The sequence below is a fragment of the Lithobates pipiens genome, unplaced genomic scaffold (genome assembly GCF_037356315.1).
Source record: "Lithobates pipiens isolate NorthernLeopardFrog02 unplaced genomic scaffold, aLitPip1_a1.2 Scaffold_25, whole genome shotgun sequence".
Taxonomy (NCBI): domain Eukaryota; kingdom Metazoa; phylum Chordata; class Amphibia; order Anura; family Ranidae; genus Lithobates; species Lithobates pipiens.
Genome location: NW_027507787.1, coordinates 33,666,183 through 33,691,290, shown reverse-complemented (window position 1 = coordinate 33,691,290; position 25,108 = coordinate 33,666,183). Strand labels below are relative to the sequence as shown.

The 25,108-nt window shown below is 42.1% G+C and overlaps 1 protein-coding gene across 9 annotated transcripts in view; it reads left to right on the top strand.

The window, feature by feature from the left end:
- PLCE1 (phospholipase C epsilon 1) overlaps positions 1 to 25,108 on the top strand; it is a 783,803-nt gene that overhangs the window by 595,815 nt on the left and 162,880 nt on the right. For 6 of the 9 annotated variants that reach the window (XM_077454230.1, XM_077454235.1, XM_077454228.1 and 3 more), the window contains 5 exons: positions 8,108 to 8,215; positions 11,015 to 11,131; positions 11,216 to 11,374; positions 20,226 to 20,355; positions 20,831 to 20,872. In XM_077454230.1, coding sequence (XP_077310356.1) covers positions 8,108 to 8,215; positions 11,015 to 11,131; positions 11,216 to 11,374; positions 20,226 to 20,355; positions 20,831 to 20,872 — 556 coding nt within the window. The remainder of the gene's footprint in view (positions 1 to 8,107; positions 8,216 to 11,014; positions 11,132 to 11,215; positions 11,375 to 20,225; positions 20,356 to 20,830; positions 20,873 to 25,108) is intronic. The other 3 variants (XM_077454232.1, XM_077454231.1, XM_077454238.1) reach the window with 1 other exon arrangement.

Below are 25,108 nucleotides of genomic sequence, written 5' to 3'. Positions count from 1 at the left end.
AACTGCTAAATACCTTTTCGCGTTAGCAATATACAGTGGGGAAAATAATTATTTGATCCCCTGCAGATTTTGTAAAGTTTCCCACTTACAAAGAAACAAAGGGTCTTTATTTTTTAATGGGTGTATTTGAAATGATTGAGACAGAATATAAACCAAAAATCCAGAGAAAACACATGAGACAAATGTTATAAATTGAGTTGCAGTTCAGTGAGTAAAATAAGTATTTGATCCCCAAGCAAAAGATGACTTAGTACTTGGTGGAGAAACCCTTGTTGGCAAGCACAGAGGTGATGTTTCTTGTAGTTGGTGATCAGTTTTGCATACTTCTCAGGAGGAATTTTAGTCCACTCTTCTTTACAGATCTTCTCTAAATCCTTAGGGTTTTCCTGGCTGCCTCTTGTCAACTTGAAGTTTCAGCTCCCTCCATACATTTTCTATAGGATTAAGGTCTGGCGACTGACTGGGCCACTCCATGACCTTAATGTGCTTCTTCTTGAGCCACTCCTTTGTTGCCTTGGGTGTACCTTTAGAAGAGAAACAGCCCCAAAGCAAAATGGAGCTTGACTGTAGAGATGGTGTTCTTAGGGTCATAGAAGGTATGACAACGATCCCAAAACAACCCACCAAGGCAATAAAGTAGTGGCTCAAGAAGAAACATATTAAGGACATGGAGTGGCCTAGCCAGTCTCTAGACCTTAATCCTATAGAAAATGTATGGAGGGAGCTGAAACTTCAAGTTGTCAAGCAACAGCCAAGAAACCTTAAGGATTTAGAGAAGATGTGTAAAGAAGAGTGAACCAAAATCCCTCCTGAGATGTGTGTGCAAACCTGGTCACTAACTACAAGAAACTACTTATTTTACTCGCTGAACTGCAAATTAATTGATAACGTGTATCATGTGTTTGGATTTTTGGTTGATATTCTGTCTCTATCATTTAAAATACACCTATAGAACCACCCCCCCCCCTTTTTTTTTCTCTTCCTCCTCCCCTTCCTTTCCCTACCCCCCTTATTTGGTTCCAACATGATACCTTTTCCTTGTGCCATCACCATTCCTAGCAATATAGGTCTATATGGCTCATTGGGATTCTATGTAACTAGTACCTGAAGAATGTGATACATATTTCATGACCCGGCCACCAACGAATTATATCCTTCTATGTTAATACGTAGTGTTAACCTCACCAATATTTCCACCAAATATATTTTATTTTTCAGCTTAAAGTTTTTAAGTGTTGTATCTTGACATATCCTGATGGAAGGACATCCAGATGCTTATGCTTAATTTCACATTTCTAGGGTCTAATGTTTATTGAATATACTTTCTATGACATTGTCTTGTTATTTGAATTTGAATAATAAAATAAAAACATATTGAAAGTTAAAATACACCTATAATTAGTGTCCCCGCTGTATAGCAGTGTTACTGTTGTGGGTTTAGTAACAATTTAATAGGCATCCAACCCTTGCAGTGTGTGTGTGTGTGTGTGTGTGTGTGTGTGTGTGTGTGTGTGTGTGTGTGTGTGTGTGTGTGTGTGTGTGTGTGTGTGTGTGTGTGGAGGTCTCCACTGCAAGGGTGTTTTCGTGTAAGTTCAGCTTTTAGCCAAAATTGTATGTCGTTTTGGATACAGAGTGCAGAAAGGATATAGTCTCTTTAGTTTTAGTCTCTGCATTTTCTCTTTTCTTCCTGCTCTGCCTAACTCCCTTTATCTGAAAAAAGAAGTAAAGGAAAGTTTCAAAATGGGAGATTTTCCTTCATGTCCTTTCTTTCTCAGTGAGGAAATATCTCCCAAATAAGAACACAGTGACCCCACGCACAGACTCTCCATCCTTCTCTGCTCTATCCTGAACTTAAAAAAACATGAAAATAGATCTGGCTACAGTTGGTGCTTTAAAGTGGTTCTGAAGTATAAACATTTTTTACCTTAATGAATTCTATCCATTAAAAACTCCTCATCACTTCTCTCCATCCATCCATTCCTAAACACAGTACATCAGGAAAGTATTTACAGCGCTTCACTTTTTCCACATTTTGTTATGTTACAGCCTTATTCCAAATTGAATTAAATTCATTATTTTCCTCAAAATTCTACAAACAATATCCTATAATGACAACATGAAAGAAGTTTGTTTGAAATCTTTGCTAATTTATTAAAAATTAAAAAAAAAAAAAAAAAAATCACATGTACATACAGTGCCTTGAAAAAGTATTCGTATCCCTTAAAATTTTCCACATTTTGTCATGTTACAACCAAAAACGTAAATGTATTTTATTGGAATTTTATGTGATAGACCAACACAAAGTGCCACAAAATTGTGAAGTGGAAGGAAGATGCTGAATGATTTTCCAATATTTTTACAAATAAATATCTGAAAAGTGCGGCGTGCATTTATATTCAGCCCCCTTTACTCTGATACCCCTAACTAAAATCTAGTGGAACTAATTGCCTTCAGAATTCACCTAATTAGTAAATAGAGTACACCTATGTGTAATTTAATTTCAGTATAAACACAGCTGTTTTGTGAAGCCCCCAGAGGTTTGTTAGAGAACCTTAATGAGCAAACGGCATCATCAAGGAAAGGAACACACCAGACACGTCAGGGATAAAGTTGTGGAGAATATTAAAGTAGGGTTAGGTTATAAAAAAAAAATCCCAAGCTTTGAACATCTACGGGGCACTGTTCAATTCATCATCCAAAAATAGAAAGATTATGGCACAACTGCAAATCTACCAAGACATGGCTGTCCACCCAAACTGACAGGCCGGGCAAGAAGAGCTATAATCAGAGAAGCAGCCAAGAGGCCCATGGTAACTCTGGAGGAGCTGCAGTGATCCACATCTCAGGTGGGAGAATCTGTCCAGAGAACAACTATTAGTTGTGCACTCCAAAAAGAGTGGAAAGTAGAAAGCCATTGTTGAAAGAAAAACATAAGAAGTCCTGTTTGCTGTTTGCAAGAAGCCATGTGGGGGACACAGCAAATATGTGGAAGAATGTGCTCTGGTCAGATAAGACCAAAATTTAACTTTTTGGCCTAAAAGCAAAATGCTAGCGGAAAACTAACATTGCACATCCCCACCGTAAAACATGGGGGTGGCAGCATCATGTTGTGGGAATGTTTTTCTTCAGCAGGAACAGGGAAGCTGGTCAGAGTTGATGGGAAGATGGAGGAAGCCAAATACAGGTCAATCTTAGAAGAAAACCTGTTTGAGTCTGCAAAAGACTTGAGACTGGGGCAGAGGTTCACCTTCCAGCAGGACAATGGACCTTAACATAAAGGCAGAGCTACAATGCACTGGTTTAATGTGTTAGAATGGCCCAGTCAAAGTCCAGACCTAAATTCAATTGAGAATTGCACGCCGCACCTTCAAGATTTTTTTTGTAAACAAATTTGAAAACCATTTATCATTTTCCTTACACTTCACAATTATGTGCCACTTTGTGTTTGTCTATCAAATAAAATCCCAATAAAAACAATATATGTTTTTGGTTGTAGCATGACAAAATGTGGAAAATTTTAAGGGTATGAATATTTTTTCAAGGCACTGTAAGTATTCACAGCCTTTGCCATGACACTCAAATTTGAGCACATGTGCATCCTATTTCCACTGATCGTCCTTGAGATGTTTCTACAACAGCTACAACCACAAATGGTGGTGACAGCATCATTCTGTGAGGATATCTTTCAGAGACAGGAACTGAGAGACTAGTCAGGATCGAAGGAAAAATCAATGCAGCAATGTACAGAGGCATCCTTGACGAAAACCTGCTCCAGAGTGCTCTGGACCTTAAACTGGGGTGAAGGTTCATCTTCCAACAGGACAACAACCCTAAGCACACAAGATAACAAAGGAGTGTCTACGGGACAACTCTGTGAATGTCCTTGAGTGGCCCAACCAGAGCCCAGACTTGAACCCGATTGAACATCTCTGGAGATATCTGAAAATGACTATGCACCGACACTCCCCATTCAACCTGATGAGGCTTGAGAGGTCCTGCAAAGCAGAATGGGAGAAACTGCCCAGAAAATAGGTGTGCCAAGCTTGTAGCATCATACTCAAAAAGACTTGAGGCTGTAATTGGTGCCAAACGTGCTTCAATTTAGTATTGAGCAAAGGTTGTGAATACTTATGTACATGTGAATTTTTTTGTTTTTTAATTTGAATAAATTTGCAAAGACTTCAAATAAACTTCTTTCATGTTGTTATTATGGGGTATTGTTTATAGAATTTTGGGGAAAATAATGATTTTAATCAATTTTGTAATCAGGCTGTAACATAACATAAAATGTGGAAAAAGTGAAGCACTGTGAATACTTTTTGGATGCACATTATCTGTCTCCTTTCATGATCCAGTGATGTCTCTGGCTATAGCAGCATTGTTGTTTCTTCCTAGTCTCATAGGAGACTCTAAGAGCAGCAGGAGCCATAGGCTGCTGATGCTGTCTATCAAACTCCTGTGAGGAGTGAGAGGGGATAGGATTTACTAGCACTCTGTGTGTCTATGGATGCACACAGCCAAGATCAGAAGTGCATCTACATAGGTGTCTCCTCAGCACATGGCTTGTTGAGGAGGCACCTGCAGGAGAGGATAGGGCCAGCAAGGACTTCAGAAGAGGAGGTAAGGGTCTGCTGTATGCAATAGCAATACACAGAACAGGTAAGTATGGCATCTTTTATATTAAGTAAAAACTATTTGCTTTTGCAATCACTTTACAGGCAAAGAAAAGACCCTGATAATTGCAAGTGATTTTCGTTCTTATTGAGCCTTTTATGGGCATTATTACAAGCCTGCAGCCCATATTGTTTTATAGTTTAGCTTAAAGGTTTATCATTTCTAAATCTAGAAGACATAACCTCTCTGTTTAGTACCTCTCTGTTTATGCTTTCACTTTCCAAACAAATGGCCACCACCCCAACCTATAACTGGCCTATGCAGCAAGGAGCCCATGGAAGGGAGACGCATGTCAAAAAACAACAAACAAAACTCTCAGGTCACTTGCCAGCCAGCCTACAACAAACCAAATTAGCCCTGTCTAATAGTTCACATTAAAGCAAGGGGTTTAGTTTGCACCATTTGTAAATACATGTGTAAGCAGTCGCAAAATACAAGAAAGTAGGTTGACTATTCCCCTGAGGCCGCGTACACACGGGCGGACTGTTCGCCCAACTTTGTCCGCTGAACAGTGTTTCAGCGGACAGTCCGCTCGTGTGTGGGCTTCAGCGGACAGTTTCAGCGGACTGTCTGACGAACAAAGTCTTACAGAATTTCCGTAAAACTGTTCGCTGAAACTTTGTTTCAGCGGACAGTCCGCCCGTGTGTGGGCCAGTCCGCTGTACTTTCGAAATGAGCAAACTGTTCCCGCCCGGAGAAAAGTCTGCTCATTTTGAGCGCGTCTCCAGGTAGGCGGGGCCCGCGAAGGAGACGTCGCGGGCTCCGCCGCCTGGTATGAACTTAAAGGGGAACCTCAACGCCGAAAAAAATCGGCGTGGGGGTTCCCCCAAAGTCCACAACAGACCCTTGTCCGAGCACGCTACCCGGCCGGCCAGGAAAGGGGGGCGAGCGAGCGCCCCCCCCCCCTCCTGAGCCGTACCAGGCCGCGTGCCCTCAACATGGGGGGTGCCTTGGGGAAGGGGGGGCCGCGCGGCCCCCCCACCCCAAAGCACCTTGTCCCCATGTTGATGAGGACAAGGGCCTCTTCCCGAAACCCTGGCCGTTGGTTGTCGGGGTCTGCGGGCGGGGGGCTTATCGGAATCCGGGAGCCCCCTTTAATAAGGGGGCCCCCGGATACCGGCCCCCCACCCTATGTGAATGAGTATGGGGTACAATGTACCCCTACCCATTCACCTGTAAAATAAAAGTACCCAAAAAAAAACACAACACACGAGATAAAATATTTTATTGCACAGCTCCGGGGGTCTTCCGTCTTCGGGGGTCTTCTCGCCGGACTCCTCCGCTATCTTCTTGTAGCTCTTTTGCTAGCGGAGGAGTCCGGCTTTCTTCCTCCCCACCGCCGGCCTCTTCTCCCGACTTCGGGGGTCTTGTCCCCCTCTTCGGTTCTTCTGCCGGGCCACCGCGCCTTCTTATAGCTCTTTTACAGGCGGTGGTCCGGTCTTCTGTCGCCGCTGTCGCCGCCGCCTTCCGTTCTTCTTCTTCTTCTTCTCCAGGAGATGTTGACACTACGATCTCTCCGGCCGGAATGCCAGAGCCGGGCTGCGCTGCCACTTATATAGTGACAATGGGGCGGTGTCACATGGTATATGTCACATGGGTTGGTCACATGGTGACCCCGCCCCCTTACGATGTCATAGTCCCCATGTGACATCAACCCATGTGACCAACCCATGTGACATATACCATGTGACACCGCCCCATTGTCACTATATAAGTGGCAGCGCAGCCCGGCTCTGGCATTCCGGCCGGAGAGATCGTCGTGTCAACATCTCCTGGAGAAGAAGAAAAAGAAGAACGGAAGGCGGCGGCGACATCAGCGACAGCGGCGACAGAAGACCGGGCCACCGCCTGTAAAAGAGCTATAAGAAGGCGCGGTGGCCCGGCAGAAGAACCGAAGAGGGGGACAAGACCCCCGAAGTCGGGAGAAGAGGCCGGCGGCGGGGAGGAAGAAAGCCGGACTCCTCCGCTAGCAAAAGAGCTACAAGAAGATAGCGGAGGAGTCCGGCGAGAAGACCCCCGAAGACGGAAGACCCCCGGAGCTGTGCAATAAAATATTTTATCTCGTGTGTTGTGTTTTTTTTTTGGGTACTTTTATTTTACAGGTGAATGGGTAGGGGTACATTGTACCCCATACTCATTCACATAGGGTGGGGGGCCGGTATCCGGGGGCCCCCTTATTAAAGGGGGCTCCCGGATTCCGATAAGCCCCCCGCCCGCAGACCCCGACAACCAACGGCCAGAGTTGTCGGGAAGAGGCCCTTGTCCTCATCAACATGGGGACAAGGTGCTTTGGGGTGGGGGGGCCGCGCGGCCCCCCCTTCCCCAAGGCACCCCCCATGTTGAGGGCACGCGGCCTGGTACGGCTCAGGAGGGGGGGGCGCGCTCGCTCGCCCCCCTTTCCTGGCCGGCCGGGTAGCGTGCTCGGACAAGGGTCTGTTGTGGACTTTGGGGGGACCCCCATGCCGTTTTTTTTTCGGCGTTGGGGTTCCCCTTTAAGTCCATTCCAGGCGGCGGAGCCCGCGACGTCTCCGTCGCGGGCCCCGTCTACCTTGACACGCGCTCGAAATGAGCGGACTGTCCTCCGCGTGTGTGGGCGAGTCCGTTCATTTCAAAAGTTGCGCGGACTTAGTACGACGAACTTAGTTTGCCGTATTAGTCCGCTCAAAAAGTGCCGTGTGTGGGCAAGTTCGTTCATTCAAAAGTTTGAGCGGACTGTTTGACGAACTTAGTTTGGGCAGACAGTCCGCCCGTGTGTACGCCGCCTGAGGGAAAAAAAGTCACCCAGTGTTTTGTATTAGTGTCTCAATGGGTCTGTTTGCATTGCATAGTGATTGTTGCACAAATTAAATGTAAAGATTTGGCTATGTCCTGGATGCAAGCATTAGTGAAAATTGTTGTTATGTCTTCAATTTCTGATTAAAATTGCATTAATTATTTCAGCTTGCACAGCTGTAGCCCCTTAGTGTTACCTCACTGCTTTGCTATTAGTTGTCCACTGCTATTCAGTATTTATGTTGACTCTTAACTCCCCACCATCCTGCTCATTCACATCACCATTGTATTTATATACAGATAACATTTTTAGACGGCATATCTTTAGAATATTGTTTTCTACAGTTTTGATGAGCTCACTGGGAAATGTAATGCACTGGAAATCATCCAGAATATACAGAAAAGGGAAAATGTTTTTCTATTCTATACTGAAGCTTTGTTTATGGCAGAAAATTGTTCCGCCTAGAATATTGTTTTGAAACACTCTGACTGACCCATTCTTCTAAATTTAACGTTTCCCACAGGAAACACTTTTCTGGAATTAGCAGCTATATTGTGAAGTTGAAAAAAGTACATTGATGTTTGTACAATAAAACACTTGCTGTTAACATAATTATGTGTCTTCATTTTATTTGAATGAAAAATGTACTTGTTCCTTTAGGTTCTCTTACAAGGATGCAGAAGTGTGGAATTGGACTGCTGGGACGGGGATGATGGCATGCCGATTATATATCATGGACACACACTAACAACTAAAATTCCCTTTAAGGTAAAGGACTTGTCACACAGCAATACAGATAACCACAGAATTGCATCTTAAAAAAATTCCTTATGTAAAGTTTACAGTAAAGATGTTGAACCGAAACATCATTTAAAAACATTGCCTGCATCAAACTTAGTGACTGATTGTATGATTTAAGCGGAACTGGAACTCCAGGGTAATATTGAATAACATCATTCATTCCAGTTATTTGTTCATTAAAAAATCTTTGAATTAATTTTTGAATACAGCTAGCATATACTTTATGCCTGAATCTGACTTGATCTCAGCAACATATAATCCTCTGCACACCACCTCACAGACTGGGAAAAGGAGGATCAGTGGTTAGGGTCATTTTGAGCTTTACAGAGTTGTACAATATGTGTTTGCTTTAGGCAGCCCATAGATGATTCTGTTTTTTTTGTTTCCCCCATCTACACATTCAGGGTGGATGGACCCAATCCTCCCTGCTTAGTCATTGTATTCTGACTGTGAGAACACTTCCCAGCTGTCAGAATACACTGATCAGGGTTGGAGGCTAAAGCTTGCAGCACTGGTCGAGTGGGGAAAATCCAACAGGTCGGTAGATCGGCAAATGGACATCTGTCGAACCACATTGTCCATACATGGATCAAAATTTGTACTGTCCCTGCTGAACCAGTCAAATTTTCATCCATTTATGGTCGGCAAAGCCCTGTATATGATTGTGAGGGGAAGGAAGGAATGATGGTGGGCACAAGGTTAACATCTTTAACCACTACAATACAGGGTACTTTCACCCCCTTCCTTCCCAGCCCAATTTTCAGCTTTCATCTCTCTCGCGCTTTCAATGACAATTGCGCCTTCATGCTACACTGTACCCAAATTAAATTTTTATCATTTTGTTCACACAAATAGCGCTTTATTTTGGTGGTATTTATTCACGACTCCGTTTTTTATTTTTTGCGATATAAGCGCAAAAAAAGCGGAAATTTTGAAAAAAAAACAATATTTTCTTCTTTCTATTTTAAAAGAAATCCAATGAAATCAAATTTTGTCATAAATTTAAGCCAAAATGTATTCTGCTACATGTTTTTGGTAAAAAAAATTCCGTTAAGTGTATAATAATTGGTTTGTGTGATCACGGAAATATGTACGCAAATGATCATGTACATATATGTGCAGGTGATCACGTACATATGTGTGCAGATAATCATTGGGACATGTGATTTTAGTGGGACATATGTGGGGGACGTGTCTTTTTATTATTTGGGGACATGTCTTTTTATTATTTGGGGACATGTTTGTTTTAGGGACATGTGTGGGGACATGTGTTTTGGGGACATGTGTGTATTACACTAGACTAGTGATCAGTAAGTAAAAAGCTGTAAAAACAGCTCATACTCACTGATTACCAGCCGGCTGCAGCGATCTGCAACCGGCTGTTTGTTTACATCACATGACGGCTGTGATTAGACACAGTCGTCATGTGATCAGGAGGGCCAATCACAGAGCCCTCCTGCCGATCCAAGATGCGCCGTGTCCGGGTGACACACGCGCATCGGGATCGCGCCGTTGCGCGGGCACGCGTGCGCGAGATCCCCCTCCTTCTGATGGACGTTCCTGAATGTCCAGTCAGAAGGAGGCGGCTCCCACCCGGCAGTATATGTAAATTGGCCGGGTGGGAAGTGGTTAATGACCAAAAACATACTAGAAAAGGGAAGGTGACTGTTTTCCTATTCGTATATCTAAAGCCAAAAGTTTTTTTTTAGATAGCATAATGGTTAAAGCAGACAGACCTTCAGTCATTTTTTCAACTTTCCATCTATTAAATCTTCTGCCTTTGTTGTTTTAACTTTGGATAGTAAAACATGTTTTGTCTGCCAGTAAATACCTTATACAGCCCACTTTCTGTTTCCTGTCTGGTCATTAGCCACCCTAGGCTTATGACATCATGCACAACTCTCTCTTTCCCTCTTGTGAGAGTTTGCCAGGAAGGGAGGGTTGATGAGTCATAAGAGGGCCAGTGAAAGCTGTAGAGTTGGAGGTGTAAATCCAGGATGTGAACAGGCAGCAGCTTCCGCTGCCCACAGTTAAAATGGCTACAGCCAGACTTAGCGGTGGGAGATTTCTGCAGCATATTTGGCAAGTACAGAATCACAGTATATATAACATAATATGCAAAGTGGTTGGAGGGAAGCTTCAGGATGGCAAATATGTTTTTATTACAAATTATGTGAGCAGACTGCAGTTCCTCTTTAAAATCATTGGATGAAACCTGGCAAGTTTTTTTTTTCTTTGCGGTCTCTGTCTCAATTTTATTTCTTGTATTGAAGCATGACATGAAGTGAATGGAGATATCTCAAAAGTGAGAGAATTCCTTTCATAGACAGTTGGTACCTGAAGAAGTGTCACCATGGAAGATTTCCTCTCTGTTCCTGTTCCAGTGACAACTTATTATTTTCCCTTACTTTCAATCCTGGTAACCCAAAGTTAACAGATGTTCTAACCCTTACATACTCTCTTACCTCTAAAACAAAAAAAACACCATTGGATAAATTTTCTATAGATGAGTATCTTTAAAGTGGTTGTAAACCCTCATATACCCAGTGGCATGAATAGCCTCAGATGAAACATATCCTTCTACATAGGTTTTACTTGTTTAATTGCAGTCTTCTTACAACCACTTTAAAATGATTTTGATTGGAGTAGTAAAGGCGGTGTTGAACTGTGCATAAAATTAGTTAAAAGATTGGACTGGAGCATTTTATTTGACTGAAAGTTTGCTGAAGAGATTTGTTTTGTGATTTATATGTTTTCTTTTAACAGGATGTAATAGAAGCCATTGACCGCAATGCATTCATTAATTCTGACATGCCAATTGTACTCTCCATAGAGAATCATTGCTCCTTACCCCAGCAACGAAAGATGGCTGACATTTTTAAGGTGAATTGGTGTTGCTTTTGTAGTTTTCCTGTGTGTATTTATAAAGTACATTGTTACACTTTATATCATTCTTTTTCTCTTTAGTCTGTGTTTGGTGAGAAATTGGTGACAAAATTTCTTTTTGAGAGTGATTTCTCTGATGACCCCATGCTTCCTTCTCCTTGGCAATTAAGGAAAAAAGTGCTACTGAAAAATAAGAAACTCAAAGCACACCAGACTCCTGTTGACATTTTGAAGCAGAAGGTCAGTTTGTGACACATTGCTTGATGTTTAAGACTGCTGTACATATGCATGGGGACAACACGGCTTAAAAGTGTTTGTTAACCTAAAAAAATATATATATATATTTGATCCTTTTCCCTTAAAGCATGTTATACAGCAAAGCATGTTATACAGCAAAGTGCTTGTGCTGTAGAATTTGGCCCCTGTAGCAGCTGAAATACTTGGCTGATCCTGCCAGTTTCTACCCACCCCTCTGCAAACTGACCACAGTTTATCATGGCTGCTGAGCCCTGACAAGCTTACAACAATCCCCTCAGCTATATTAAACAATGTCAGCATTACATTTATTTATTTTTTTTAAATCCCACCATGTACCTGATTTCATAGCGCTGATAAGCGCTCACATAACCAGCCGCTGAACACCACCTCTCCCCCCCCCCCTCTCTTCCTCTCCTGGCTGATGTCAGTGGAGGTTTCCCAGCCTTGTCCGCTGGAGCTGTCAGCTCGAGAGAGGAGAGGGGCAGCCGGTCATGTGAGCACTGATCGGCACTATAAAATCAGATACACAGCGTTGTTTAAAAAAAAGTGCACTGAGGACATTATTAAACATAGCAGAGGGAAGTGTTGCAAAGTTGTTTCCATGCCTTAACAACCACTTTAAGAAGAATATACAGTAGGGTGCATTAGCATGGTGTAGAACTGTGTGTCTGTATTTTTCAAGCTAAAATCTATTTTATTAACAAAAAGCTAGATCAGTGCAAACCTGTGGCTACAGTGAAGGAGAAACAGGTAGCCAGTGTCATTCCTATGAATGCTTGAATGTTCATTTACAAATTTTTGATGTGGCCATGAAGATGACCTTGAGAAGGGGTTACTCTGTGTGTGTGTGTTATAACAAGCAAGGACAATTGTACCATTTAGTATGAAGGTAGTATTGTGTTCTCTTTTTAGCACACCTGTGTGTAAACCTTGTTGTAATGATGAATTTTCATCACATAGGGCTTAGTACAGACAATAAATGAAAATATTTTTGTCCATTAACCACTTCAGCCCCTGAAGATTTTACCCCCTTCCTGACCAGAGCACTTTTTGCGATTCGGCACTGCACCACTTTAACTGACAACAGCACGGTCGTGCAACGTGGCTCCAAAACAAAATTGACATCCTTTTTTCCCCACAAATATAGCTTTCTTTTGGTGGTATTTGATCACCCCTGCAGTTTTTATTTTTTGCGCTATAAATAAAAAAAGAGTGTCAATTTTGAAAAAAAAAACGCATTATTTTTACATTTTGCTATAATAAATATCCCCAAAAATATATAAAAAAACATTTTTTTTCTTCAGTTTAGGCCGATACGTATTCTTCTACATATTTTTGGTAAAATAAAATTGCAATAAGCATTTGGTTTGCGCAAAAGTTATAGTGTTTACAAAATAGGGGATAGTTTTATGGCATTTTTATTAATATATTTTTTTTACTAGCAATGGCAGCGATCTGCGATTTTTATCATGACTGCAACATTATGGCAGACACATTGGACATTTTTTACACATTTTTGGGACCATTGTCATTTATGCAGCAATCAGTGCTTTACAAGTGTACTTATTCCTGTGTAAATGACACTGGAAGTGAAGGGGTTAACCATTAGGGGGCAGGGTAAGGGTTAAGTGTGTCCTATGGCATGTTTCTAACTGGGGGATATGGCTACATGTGACACGTCACTGATCTCTGCTCCCGATCACAGGGAGCAGAGATCAGTGACACTGTCACTAGGCAGAACGTGGAGATGCTTGTTTACATTAGCATCTCCTCGTTCTTCCTCCCCGTGAGACAATCGTGGGTATCCCCACGGCAATCGAGTCCACGGGACCCACGACTCGACTCACGGAGATCCCGGCCAGCGGCGGTGCGCAGGTGATGCCACGGCAGCAAATTTAAAGCCACATACCTATACGCCCATTTGCCCAGCTGTGCCATTGTGCTGACGTACATCGGTGTGCACCGGTCGGGAACCGATTGAACAGAAATTTTTGAATAACGTTGTTTGCACTTTCCATTTGATACTACTACATCCATACCATGAATTGTTGTTTAATATTTCTTTCCATTCGACTGGTACTTCTTACTATACTGTATCTGAACAAAATGCTCTGCGCTTGTTAAATGATGGGAGAAAAAGCATTGAAACCGTAAACAAAGAAGATCCAATAAACTCAATTTTAGTCATACATTTAGGCCAAAATGTATTCACCCACATGTCTTTTTGGTCATGTCAATAAGCGTATATTTATTGTTTTGCGCAAAAGTTATAGCGTCTAAAAACTAGGGTACATTTACTGGGATTTACGCAGCTTTTCTCATTTCTTGAGGTGCTAAAATGGCAGGGTGGTACAACCCCTCCCCCCCCCCTCCAAATTACCACATTTTGGAAAGTAGACACCCCAAGGAAATTGAGAGGCATGTTGAGCCCATTGAATTTTTTTTTTGTCACAAGTGATTGAAAAATGACAAAAAAAAAAGAATTACACAAAGTTGGCACTAAATGATATGTTGCTCACACGTGCCATAGAATTACACCCCAAAATACATTCTGCTGCTTCTCCTGAGTATGGGGATGGTGATTATCCTGAACTCTAGCACCAGGTTAATCCTGATTGTCCTCCCCACATTGTGGCAATTTCCATATTTATTTGACCCTTATTTATCTAGCTTTCATTCAGGGACTTATTCTTTTAGATACACTTTGTAGTGTATTTTGCGCATTTGATGAATCTCTTGGTACACACATACAAAATTCAGCCAGTTCAGCAAGAACTAACCAAATTTTGCTTAGTGTGTACTGCCGTCTAACAAAAGCTGGTCTAATGACCAGCTTCTGTCAAGCAGTCATGCTGAAAAAACAGCATTCGATCAGTGCTTGCAGCCAATGGCTACAAGTGCTGATCAGTGTATTTTAATGGGGGGAGTGTCATCTTTCAGCATGACAACAACCCAAGTCATACATCCCAAATCAACAAAGGAATGGCTTTACCAGAAGAAGATTAAAGTTTTGGAATGTCCCTGCCAGAGCCCTGACCTGAATCCGATTGAAAATCTGTGGAGTGATCTGAAGAGGGCGATGCACCGGAGATTCCCTCGCAATCAGACAGATTTGGAGTGTTTTTGCAAAGAAGAGTGGGCAAATATTATCAAGTCAAGATGTGCCATGCTGATAGACTCATATCAAAAAGACGGAGTGCTGTAATAAAATAAAAAGGTGCATCAACAAAAGTATTAGTTTAACCACTTTCAGACCGGACCATTTTGCTGGCTTAAGACCAGACCACTTTTTGCGATTTGGCACTGCGTCGCTTTAACTGACAATTGCACGATCATGCCACGTGGCTCCCAAACAAAATTGACGTCCTTTTTTCCCCACAAATAGAGCTTTCTTTTGGTGGTATTTGATCACCCCTGTGGTTTTTATTTTTGGCGCTATAAACAAAAATAGAGTCACAGTTTTGAAATAGTTTTTATTGTGACTGCGACATTATGGCCGAAACATCTGACATTTTTGACACATTTTTGGGACCATTGTCATTAATACAGCAATCAATGCTATACAAATGCATTAATTCCTGTGTAAATGACACTGGCAGTGAAGGGGTTAACCAGGAGGTGGCAGTGCAGGGGTTAAGTGTTCCTAGGGGCATGTTACTTACTGTGGGGGGCCTGGCTTTGTGTTAGTGAACACTGATCTCTGCTCCAATCACATGCAGCAGAGATCAGCGTCACTTGTTGCTAGGCAGAACGGGGAGATGCTGTTTACAACGGCATCTCCCTGTTCAGCCGCCCTGTGAGACAATCGTGGGTATCCCCGCGGCGATCGAGTCTGTGGGACCCGCGACCGGACTCACAGGGGTCCCGACCGGCACGCGAGTGTGCCGGGCGGCATTTTAAAATGGACTATTGCGGTAGCACATCCTGTGGTGTTCCTTTGCACATCCTAATTAGTTGGGATTGTCTTTTTTACCGTCTCAATTATTCACATAATCTAATGATTAATTTATTTATATAAGGAACTGATTTACCCCATACACTTTATTTATTCACACAATCAGTCACTCGTCATTGATTTATATATTCACTTTACGAGTGTATGTGGGTAATAATATCTGACATTTAGTATATTTGCTTTGGTTTATGGTCTTTGTGGCCATAGAAAAACTTTTTTTATTTATTTAGCGCAGCTCCCCATTGCATACAATTTTGATTGTTGTAGTATTTGAGCTGCTGGTTATAGGGCGGTTTATCTGAATAGCGCAGTTTCTTCCTTTGTACCAGTGGAGGATGAGGCCCCCTCGGGGGATCGGGATGAAGGACAGACTGGTTCCTCATCTGAGGAATCAACGGTAGAAGAACCTTTTTCAGCCTCACAATCGTAAAATTGCTGGTGAAATCCCTTACAGAGATGGTCCAGTCTGCGTTTAAGCTCCCCTTAACGGAGTCAACAGAAAGGCCAGTCTCTTCTTTGGGTTCTCTTAAACCCACTCAGGTTCTACATGCCTTTCCTGCCATGCATTGCTGGAGCAACTTATAAATGCTGAGTGGGATCACCCAGATAAGCATCTCCCTCCTAAAAAGTTATCGGCACTTTATCCCATGGAGGAAGAATTCACTAAAAAGTGGAGCATACAGTTGATGCTGCTATATCCTGTGTGAATAAAAGCCTAACTTGTCCAGTAGACAGTGCCCAAATGTTTAGAGAACCAACGGATAAAAGGTTGGAGTTCTTGTTGAGGACCTCCATTTCCTTGGCAGGTGCAGCAGGTGCTCAAGGTTGTCCCTGCTCAGCAGGGCCGAGACTTAGCCGATCTGCCAAGAGCACTATGTTTTTCAATTCTATTCATCAGGCATCACGCCTTATGCTCTTGCTAGTGCATGCATAGGATCCTGTGGTTGAAAAATTGGTCAGCCGAGGCGTCATGTAAAAAACTTTTAGTTGGTTTTCCATTTCACTGGAAACAGATGTTTGGGGATGATTTGGACAAATACATCCAAAAAATTTCAAGTGGGAAATTAAAATTAAAATTACCTTCTTACCAGTTAAGAGAAGGAATAAACATTCCTCATTTAAATGGGCTTCTTCTCCAGGGCCAGGGGCAACAGCCTTTATGCAGTCGCGACGGCCTCTGCCGTCAGGTTCAAGAGGTTGACCTCAAGGTCAATCCCAGGGACAGAAGAAGTGCAGGCAACCTACAAAACAGAATTCTAAAGCCGCTTTATGAAGGGAAGGGAAGACTTCTGCAGTTCTCAGAAGTTTGGCAGGAAGAGATTCGGGACAGATGGTTCATTTCTACAATAGCTCTAGGTTACAAACTAGAGTTCCGAGAGTTCCCATGTCCTCGCTTTCTGGGATCAAACGTCCCCAAAGATCTAGAGAAAAGGAAGTCGCTGTTTCTAGCATTAGACCGTTTGGTGTCTCAAGGGGTGATCATGGATGTCCCCACGGAGGAGGTTTATTCAAACCTCTTCGTGGTTCCCAAACCAAATGGAGACATCAGACCCATTCTAGATCTCAAAGATTTAAATCGGTTCCTGAATATCCGCTCCTTCCGCATGGGGTCGATCAGGTCAGTAGTTTCAATCCTACAAGGAGGGAAACTTCTGGCATCAATCGCCATCCAGGATGCATACCTGCATGTGCCTATTTTCCCCAATCACCAGAAATTTCTGCAATTCGAGGTAGAGCAGTACCATTTTCAATTTGTAGCCTTGACCTTCGGACTAGCTACTGCACCCCAGGTATTTACAAAGGTTCTGGTCGGACTAAGGGCGCAGGGTATAACAGTCATGGCATACCCGGACGACCTTCTGCTGGTAGACTGTTTGGTAGCCCGCTTGGAACAAAGCGTGGTCAGCACAGTCAAGTACCTGGAATACCTAGGTTGGGTTCTCAACCTAGAGATATCTTCCTTCAAACCACTAAAAAGGCTGGAGTACTTAGGTCTGATCATAGACACAGCCCCGAGAAGAGTGTTTTTGCCCCAGGCAAAGATCAGCGCTATAAAGGAGCTGGTCCAGGTGGTCAGGACGAAGAAAGATTCCTCCATTCGCCTTTGCATGAGGTTGTTAGGAAAGATGGTGGCTTCATTCAAAGCGGTTCCCTATGCCGTTTCAATCGAGACTGTTGCAAAACAGTTTCCTATCTGCTTGAAACAAAAAGGTCCAAACTCTAGATTTCCCAATGCATCTGACCCCAAAGGTGTGCCAGAGCCTCAGTTGGTGGTAGTTAACCAAGAATCTGCAGAAGGGGAAATCCTTCATGCCAGTTACCTGGAAGGTGGTAACGACAGATGCCAGCCTTTCAGGTTGGGGGGCAGTACTGGAAAAGGCAACTATACAAGGGAAGTGGTACAGAACCAAAAGGGCCTTGCCCATCAGCATCCTAGAGATTCGGGCAGCACGCTTGGCTCTGAGGGCCTGAATGTTTAGATTACAGAATTGTCCTGTCAGGATCCAATCTGACAATGCCACAGCGGTGGCCTATATCAATCACCAAGGGGGAATCAGAAGTCACACAGCTCAGAGAGAGGTGAACCATATCCCAGCTTAGGCAAGGTACATGCTTTTCTGTCCATCTGCAGTCTTCATTCCAGGGATAGAGAATTGGCAGGTGGACTACTTGCGTCACCAGCAGTTGTTCCCGGGGGAATGGTCCCATCACCCCAACATCTTCCTGGCTTATATACCAAAGATGGGGGATCCCGGACATAGATCTTTTAACGTCCAGGTTCAACAAGAAATTGAACAACTTTGTGTCAAGGACCAGGGATCAAGTCGCATGCGGAACAGATGTGTTGTTGACCCTGTGGGATCAGTCCTCACTGATTTATGCCTTCCCCCCTATTCAGCTGCTACCACGGTTTCTTTGCAGGATCAAGCAGGAAAGGAAGCTGGTGATTCTTGTAGCCCTAGCATGGCCCAGAAGATCTTGGTATACAGAGATCATAAAAATGGCGGTAGTGGACCTATGGACCCTTCCACCATATCCAGACCTGCTCTCGCAGGGTCTAGTATTCCATCCTACCTTAAAAACTCTAAAGCCCTATACACACTATCAGATTTTCTGCTGCTTTTTTCCTTCAGATTTAACAAAACCATATAATATGAGGTAAAACCTTAAGAGTTTCAATTTGTATGCAATCAGGCAGGCCCTTGCACTACATGGTTTTGGTAAATCTGAAGGAAAAAAATCTGCAGAAGATCTGTGTATGGGGCTAAAGTTTAACAGCTTGACTATTGAAACCCACATTCTGAAGAATTGCAGGCTCTCTGTGTCAGTGGTATCTACCTTGATTAATGCAAGGAAACCGGCTTCCAGATTCATATATTATAGAGTCTGGAGGTCTTATGTTTCCTGGTATGAATCCAAGGGTTGGCATCCTTGGAAGTATGCCATAGGTAGAATTCTTGCCTTTCTGCAATTAGGGTAGAGATGAAGCTGGCCTTGAGTACCATCAGGGGTCAGGTTTCGGCTTTATCTGCATTATTTCAATGACCACTCACTTCGCATTCCTTGGTCCGGGTTTTTATGCAGGGTATAACACGGCTTAATCCGCCAGTTAGGTCACCCTTGAATCCTTTCGACTTGAATTTAGTTTTGTTGGTATTGCAAAAACAGCCTTTTGAGCCAAGACAGCATACTCCCTTGGTCCTCCTGACAAGGAAGGTCGTTTTTCTGGTTGCTATATCCTCCTCAAGAAGGTTATCAGAGTTGGCTGCTCTTTTTTGTAAAGAGCCATATTTAATTACTCACAAGGACAAAATGGTGTTGCGTCATCATCCAAGCTTTTTGCCTAAAGTGGTGTCAGGTTTTCATCTCAACCAAGATATTGTTCTACTGTCATTTTTTCCAGAACCCTGTTCTATGGAAGAGAAGTCATTGCATTCCCTTGATGTTGTGAGAGCAGTCAAGGTCTATTTAAAGGCGACTGCTCAGATCCGGAAGACTGATGGTTTATTTGTACTGCCAGAAGGTCCTAGGAAAGGGCAGGCAGCATCGAAATCTACTATTTCTAAGTGGAGTTGGCAAGTTATTATTCAGGCTTATGGTTTAAAGAGGAGAATTCCACGTTTTCAAATCAAACCGCACTCTACCAGAGCAGTTAGTGCTTCATGGGCAGTGCATCACCAAGCCTCCATGGCTCAGATCAACAAGGCCACAACTTGGTCTTCAGTCCATACATTCACTAGATTCTATCAGGTGGATTTAAAAAGGCATGAGGATATTGCCTTGGGCTCAGGCAGCAGTATAGGTCCTCAAGTTTGATGGCGCAATGCTTGTTTGTGTCTCCCTCCCCCTCAAATAGCATTGCTTTGGGACGTCCCACATAGTAATTACTATGCTGCTCTGTGTCCCGTAATGTATGATAAAGAAAATAGGATTTTTATAACATCTTACTTGTAAAATCCTTTTCGTGGAGTACATCACGGGATACAGAGGTCCTTCCCCTCTTTTTGGGATATATGTATATTGCTGTGCTACAAAAACTGAGGTACTCCCTGTATGGGAGGGGTTATATAGGGAGGAAACTTCCTGTCTTGGGTGTGCCAGTGTCTATCACCTGAAGGTGGCCTATAACCCACATAGTACTATGCTGCTCTTTGTCCCCGGATGTACTCCAAGAAAAGGATTTTACGGGTAAGCTGTTATAAAAATCCTATTATTCCTGTGTCCCTCAATTGACTTCAGGAAAAAGATTGCATGGTTAGTTCAAAAGCTTTATTGTATTGTAGAAACGTGAGACATTAATGTATATCATTGTTTTATACAATACTTGAGACATTAATGCATAACAATATTTCTTTTACACTTTTTAAATCATTATAGGCTCATCAGCTTGCCAACATGCAAGCACAGGCCAGCAATGGTACCCAGATCTTGAATACCAGCACTACAAATGAAGAAGAGGAGGATGATGAAGATGATTATGACTATGACTATGAATCCCTTTCAGATGGTATGCAGCTTTATTTACAAGGGCTTATTTTGTGCAAACTGACTTGATGGTATATCTTAGTAGTGAAACTAACCTGTTTAGTGAAGCCTCCTTTATATTAAGTTGCTTTATTTACAGCAGTCACTCTATATAGGTATTATGTAAAAAAAAAAAAAAACAGCGTGTGTCCACTGGATTAGAATATTACTTTATTTAGTAGATAAATCACTTTTGATTTCTTAATGTGTTATTAGCACTTAAAAAGCAATAATATAAACACATTATGCATTTCATTACTAATGGCACTGCATGAAGCACCCCTTGTACTGTATTCTCATAGAGATCTATTCCACAATATCTATACATTTGCAACAGATAACCACTTCCAGGCATCATTTTTTCTTTTATCCTGTCAATTACTGAATCATAATGACTTGTATTGCCTATTTATTCAACATTTCCTTCTCTGATTGCTTGTTTGACTCTTTTCCTGTAGCTGATGTCCTTAATGCTTCCCCTGCGCCTAACAGCCAGGAAGGTAAAAGCCATTTCAATGGATGTTCTAACTGCATGGATTTATACCACTCATCTCCTGTTAATTAAGTGCTCTGTTCACAGAAATACACTTGTTGCCTTGTGCGTATTTGCTTACATTTCTGGTGTATATTAATATTGTTTTGATACTTAGACTATAGCATCACTTTTCATTTTCTTTACTGCATTTCACGGCCCAGGAAACACAGTGATAAATGTAACACCAGCAATTGGATGGTGCACCATTGCTTGGTTATGTGATGCATGCCAGGTCTGTATTGCTGAACTGTTTTTTTAGCAGGAGAAATGTTTATTACATATTATGAGAATTTTTGTTGGTAGTGTTAGTGTTTTTCATTGTGTTCCTCATGTCCTGATAGCAGTACTTGTTTTCAATTATCGTTACATAATCCAAAATCACTCATAGAGATCTGAAATTGTTAAAGGATGTTTACCTTTAAGGGAAAATAATAAATGCCCATATTATTGCACCCATGCTCAGTGGATCACAGGTGCAATGCCAGGCTCCTCCAGGCATGTCCTCCAGCTTTCTGCCTGTACCTCTGTGTGGGCTTTTTTGTTAGAAAGCTGGAGGACTTGTGAATGGACTACAAGTGTGTTGATTAGCATGCTCATAGCCCATTGAGAACTACATGCTGTCTGCCACGGTGGAAGACGAGACTTGTAGTTTTATTCACAGATCACTGTAAACGAATAACATGGCTGTGCAGATGGAGCCCCACACAGTTGCACCAATTTTAAATGTGACAGTGGTTATATGGAAGAAGAGCCCCCGTCCACTGTCACAGAGAGGGGGGGTCGCAGGGGGTGGGGGGAGCTGGAACATGTTACACCCTAAATGCAGCTGTAACATGTTCTAAAGATAAACTTAGCCTTTAATAATATATGGTGCTACCACAAAATATGGATATTTATATGGGGATGGTAAACATTATTGCAAGTGAATAACAATTACATTTGTGCTCATAAGTTTACATACCCTTGCAAAAGTTATGATTTATTGGCCATTTTTCAGAGAATATGAATGATACCACAAACATTTTTCTTTCACTCATGGTTAGTGTTTGGCTAAAGCCATTTATTATCGATCAAAAGTTTACCCCAGTTCTTGTATTGCCCCCTTTAACATCAATGACAGCTTGAAGTCTTTTGTGGTATGAGACTCTTTCCCTTCTCAGATGGTAAAGCTGCCCATTCCTCCTGGCAAAAAGCCTCCAGTTCCTGTAAATTCTTGGGCTGTCTTGCATGAACTGCATGTTTAAAATCTCCCCAGGGTGGCTAAATAATATTGAGGTCAGGAGACTGAGATGGCCACTCCAGAACCTACACTTTATTCTGCTGTAGCCAATGACAGGACGACTTGGCCTGTGTTTTGGATCATTGTCATGTTGGAATGTCCAAGTACATCCCATGCGCAGCTTCCTGGCTGATAATTGCAAATGTTATCCCAGTATTTTTTTCATAACATACTGCATTCATCTTGGCCATCAATTTTGAACAAATTTCCTGTATCTCAGTAGGAATAGTGTATCTTTCATTATAGGCCTTGTTGACTCCGCTCCAAATGTAGTGTTTATGGTTGTGGCCAAAAAGCTATATTTTGGTCTCCTCACTCCAAATGACTTTTTTTTGCCAGAAGTTTGAGGCTTGTCTCTCTGCTGTTTGGCGTATTGTAAGTGGGATACTTTGTGGCATTTGCGTAGTAATAGCTTTCTTCTGGCGACTCGACCATGCAGCCTATCTTTCTTCAAGTGCCTCCTTATTGTGCATCTTGAAACAGCCACACCACATTTTCATAGAGTCCTGTATTTCACATGAATTTATTTGTGGGTTCTTCTTTGCATCCTCAACAATTTTCTTGGCAGTTGTGGCTGAAATTTTAGTTGAACCCCCTAATTTTCCACTTCTTGATTAGAGTTTGAACACTTCTGATTGGTTTTCTCAATTCCTTGGTTATTTTTTTATAACCCTTTCCTGTTTTATAAAGTTCAACTACCTTTTCCCGCAGATCCTTTGACAATTCTTTTTCTTTCCCCATGACTCCCCATGACTTAGAAATCCAGAAAAGTCAATGCAGCACCGGATGAAAGATGCAAGGGTCTGTCAGGAGTCCAGAAACGCATTGACCTTTTTTACACACACACACACACACTAATTACAAGCAAACTTTGTGTCAACTTGTGTGAATGTTATCAGGCCAAAATCACCAGGGTATGTCAACTTTTGATCAGGGTCATTTGAGTAGTTTCTATTGCCATTATGATTTAAAAAGAGTAAACACAGTTGATTGAAAATAAATGGTTTCAGCCAAACACTAACCATTAATGTTTTTGTGTTATTCGTATTCTCTTAAAAATGGCCAAAAAATCATAAATTCTGCTCTTATGAGCACAGCTGTATATAGATTGTTTTGGCCCTATCTAATTTGTGTTGTTTTTGCACCTGATTGCTATTCATATATGGTGTAAAAACAGGTTGTATTTGCCTGCTGGCTCTATGGTATTAGCTATTGACATTGCAATTGCTCTTCCTATTGCATAGACCTTTGGCTTTCTTGTGTTCCCACCTGGCAGTGGTTTGTTGACCACTTTAGTAATATGCATAGACATTGGAGAGGTGTACTAAAAGTAATCATGCATTTTAAAGGAAGTAAGCTGTACACTTTAAGTTATTGGAATATTTACTTGAAAGTAATTTTTGATTTAAAGTGGTTTTAAAGGCAGAAGGTTTTATATCTTAATGCATTCTTAAGATAAAAAAATCTTCTGTGTGCAGCAGCCCCCCTAATACTGACCTGTGCCCCATCTCGTTCCAGAGATGTGTATGAGTGCCTCGGACTCTCCCTCCTGATTGGCTCAGACACAGCAGGGATGCCATTGACTCCCGCTGCTGTCAATCGAAGTCAGTTAGCCCATGAGAAAAGAAAGGGGGCGGGGGTGAACCACGGCTTCGGTCAGAATGGATACACAGAGCTGTGGCTCGGCTTGGTCCACATAGCAAGCTGCTTGGAAGGGAGGGGCAAGGAGCGCTGGCGAGGGACTCGAGAAGCCTGTGCAAAAATACTGCACAGAGCAGGTAAGTATAACATGTTTGTTATTTTTAAAGAAAAAAAAACGGTATCACTTTAAATTTTCACATTTACGTTATGCCCTTACTGATTCATATTTTAAAAACGTCATTTCAGATTTAGACTTTAAAAAGTTCCTTTTGATTTTCATGTGTGTATCAGGAAATTATTTAGATCCCTCCTTCATGACTGCATTAGTAAGAAAAGAATGAAGCACATTTTTAGTGCAGCACTACAAAGCTGAGAAAATGTGGATGCTCTATGTACATAAATATAAAGATTATTTGAGCTGGTTCACAAATTCACAAATATTGCTAACAAAACTGTTAAAAGGTCTTATAGGTCATAGTTTCTTTTTACAAAAGTTTGTGATGTTTTGTAATCAATTTGTCCACAGAAAACCACTGGTACTGACCGGCATACTAATATTTTTTAGACCTGTGTGCTTTTGTGCAGTGCAGAACTATTGCTTTGGACAACATGTCTCATATATTAAAAAATAGGTCTGTGATATCTTAAAGACATCTCGGTGTCTACCTGGTCCTCCCAATTTAGCAAACTTTGACTGATAGCTATGGTACATTTTTTTCTGTGACTAAAGCCCGGGACATACGTACCGAAATTTGGTCAGTGGGTCAGTGAAGCAGGTGAACTTTGGTCAGTGTGTACTGCTGTCTGTTCCATAGAAGCCAGATAAATTACCAACTTCTGTCAGTCATGCTGGAAAAGTCAGCATGTGATCATCATGGCTGTCGGAATACAATAGAACAGTGATCCCTGCATCTATATAGTTTGTGTTAATGTGGGGATCTGTCAGTTGTTTGGTTGAACGGGGAAAAAAAACTGTGTTTATACCCAGCTTTATATGCTAGTTGTGCAAACCTATGATAATTGGAGTGGGCTAGCTCCAGCTAACCTCATCAATGTCTGCTGTGCTGTTGAGTGGCTTTCATTATCTTTGCATGTGTACTGCTTTCATGCAACCTATTCAGTTTTCACGTGAATGCTACATTTGGCCCCTGCACTGTGCTAAGTATACATTATCTGTCACATCCAGTCATTGCCTGTTGTAGGTCAGGCTGTATACTGCTGAAAAAATAAAAAGTGTCAGGCACTCAGGTTTGTTTAGGCTGGGTTCACACTATTGCGAAA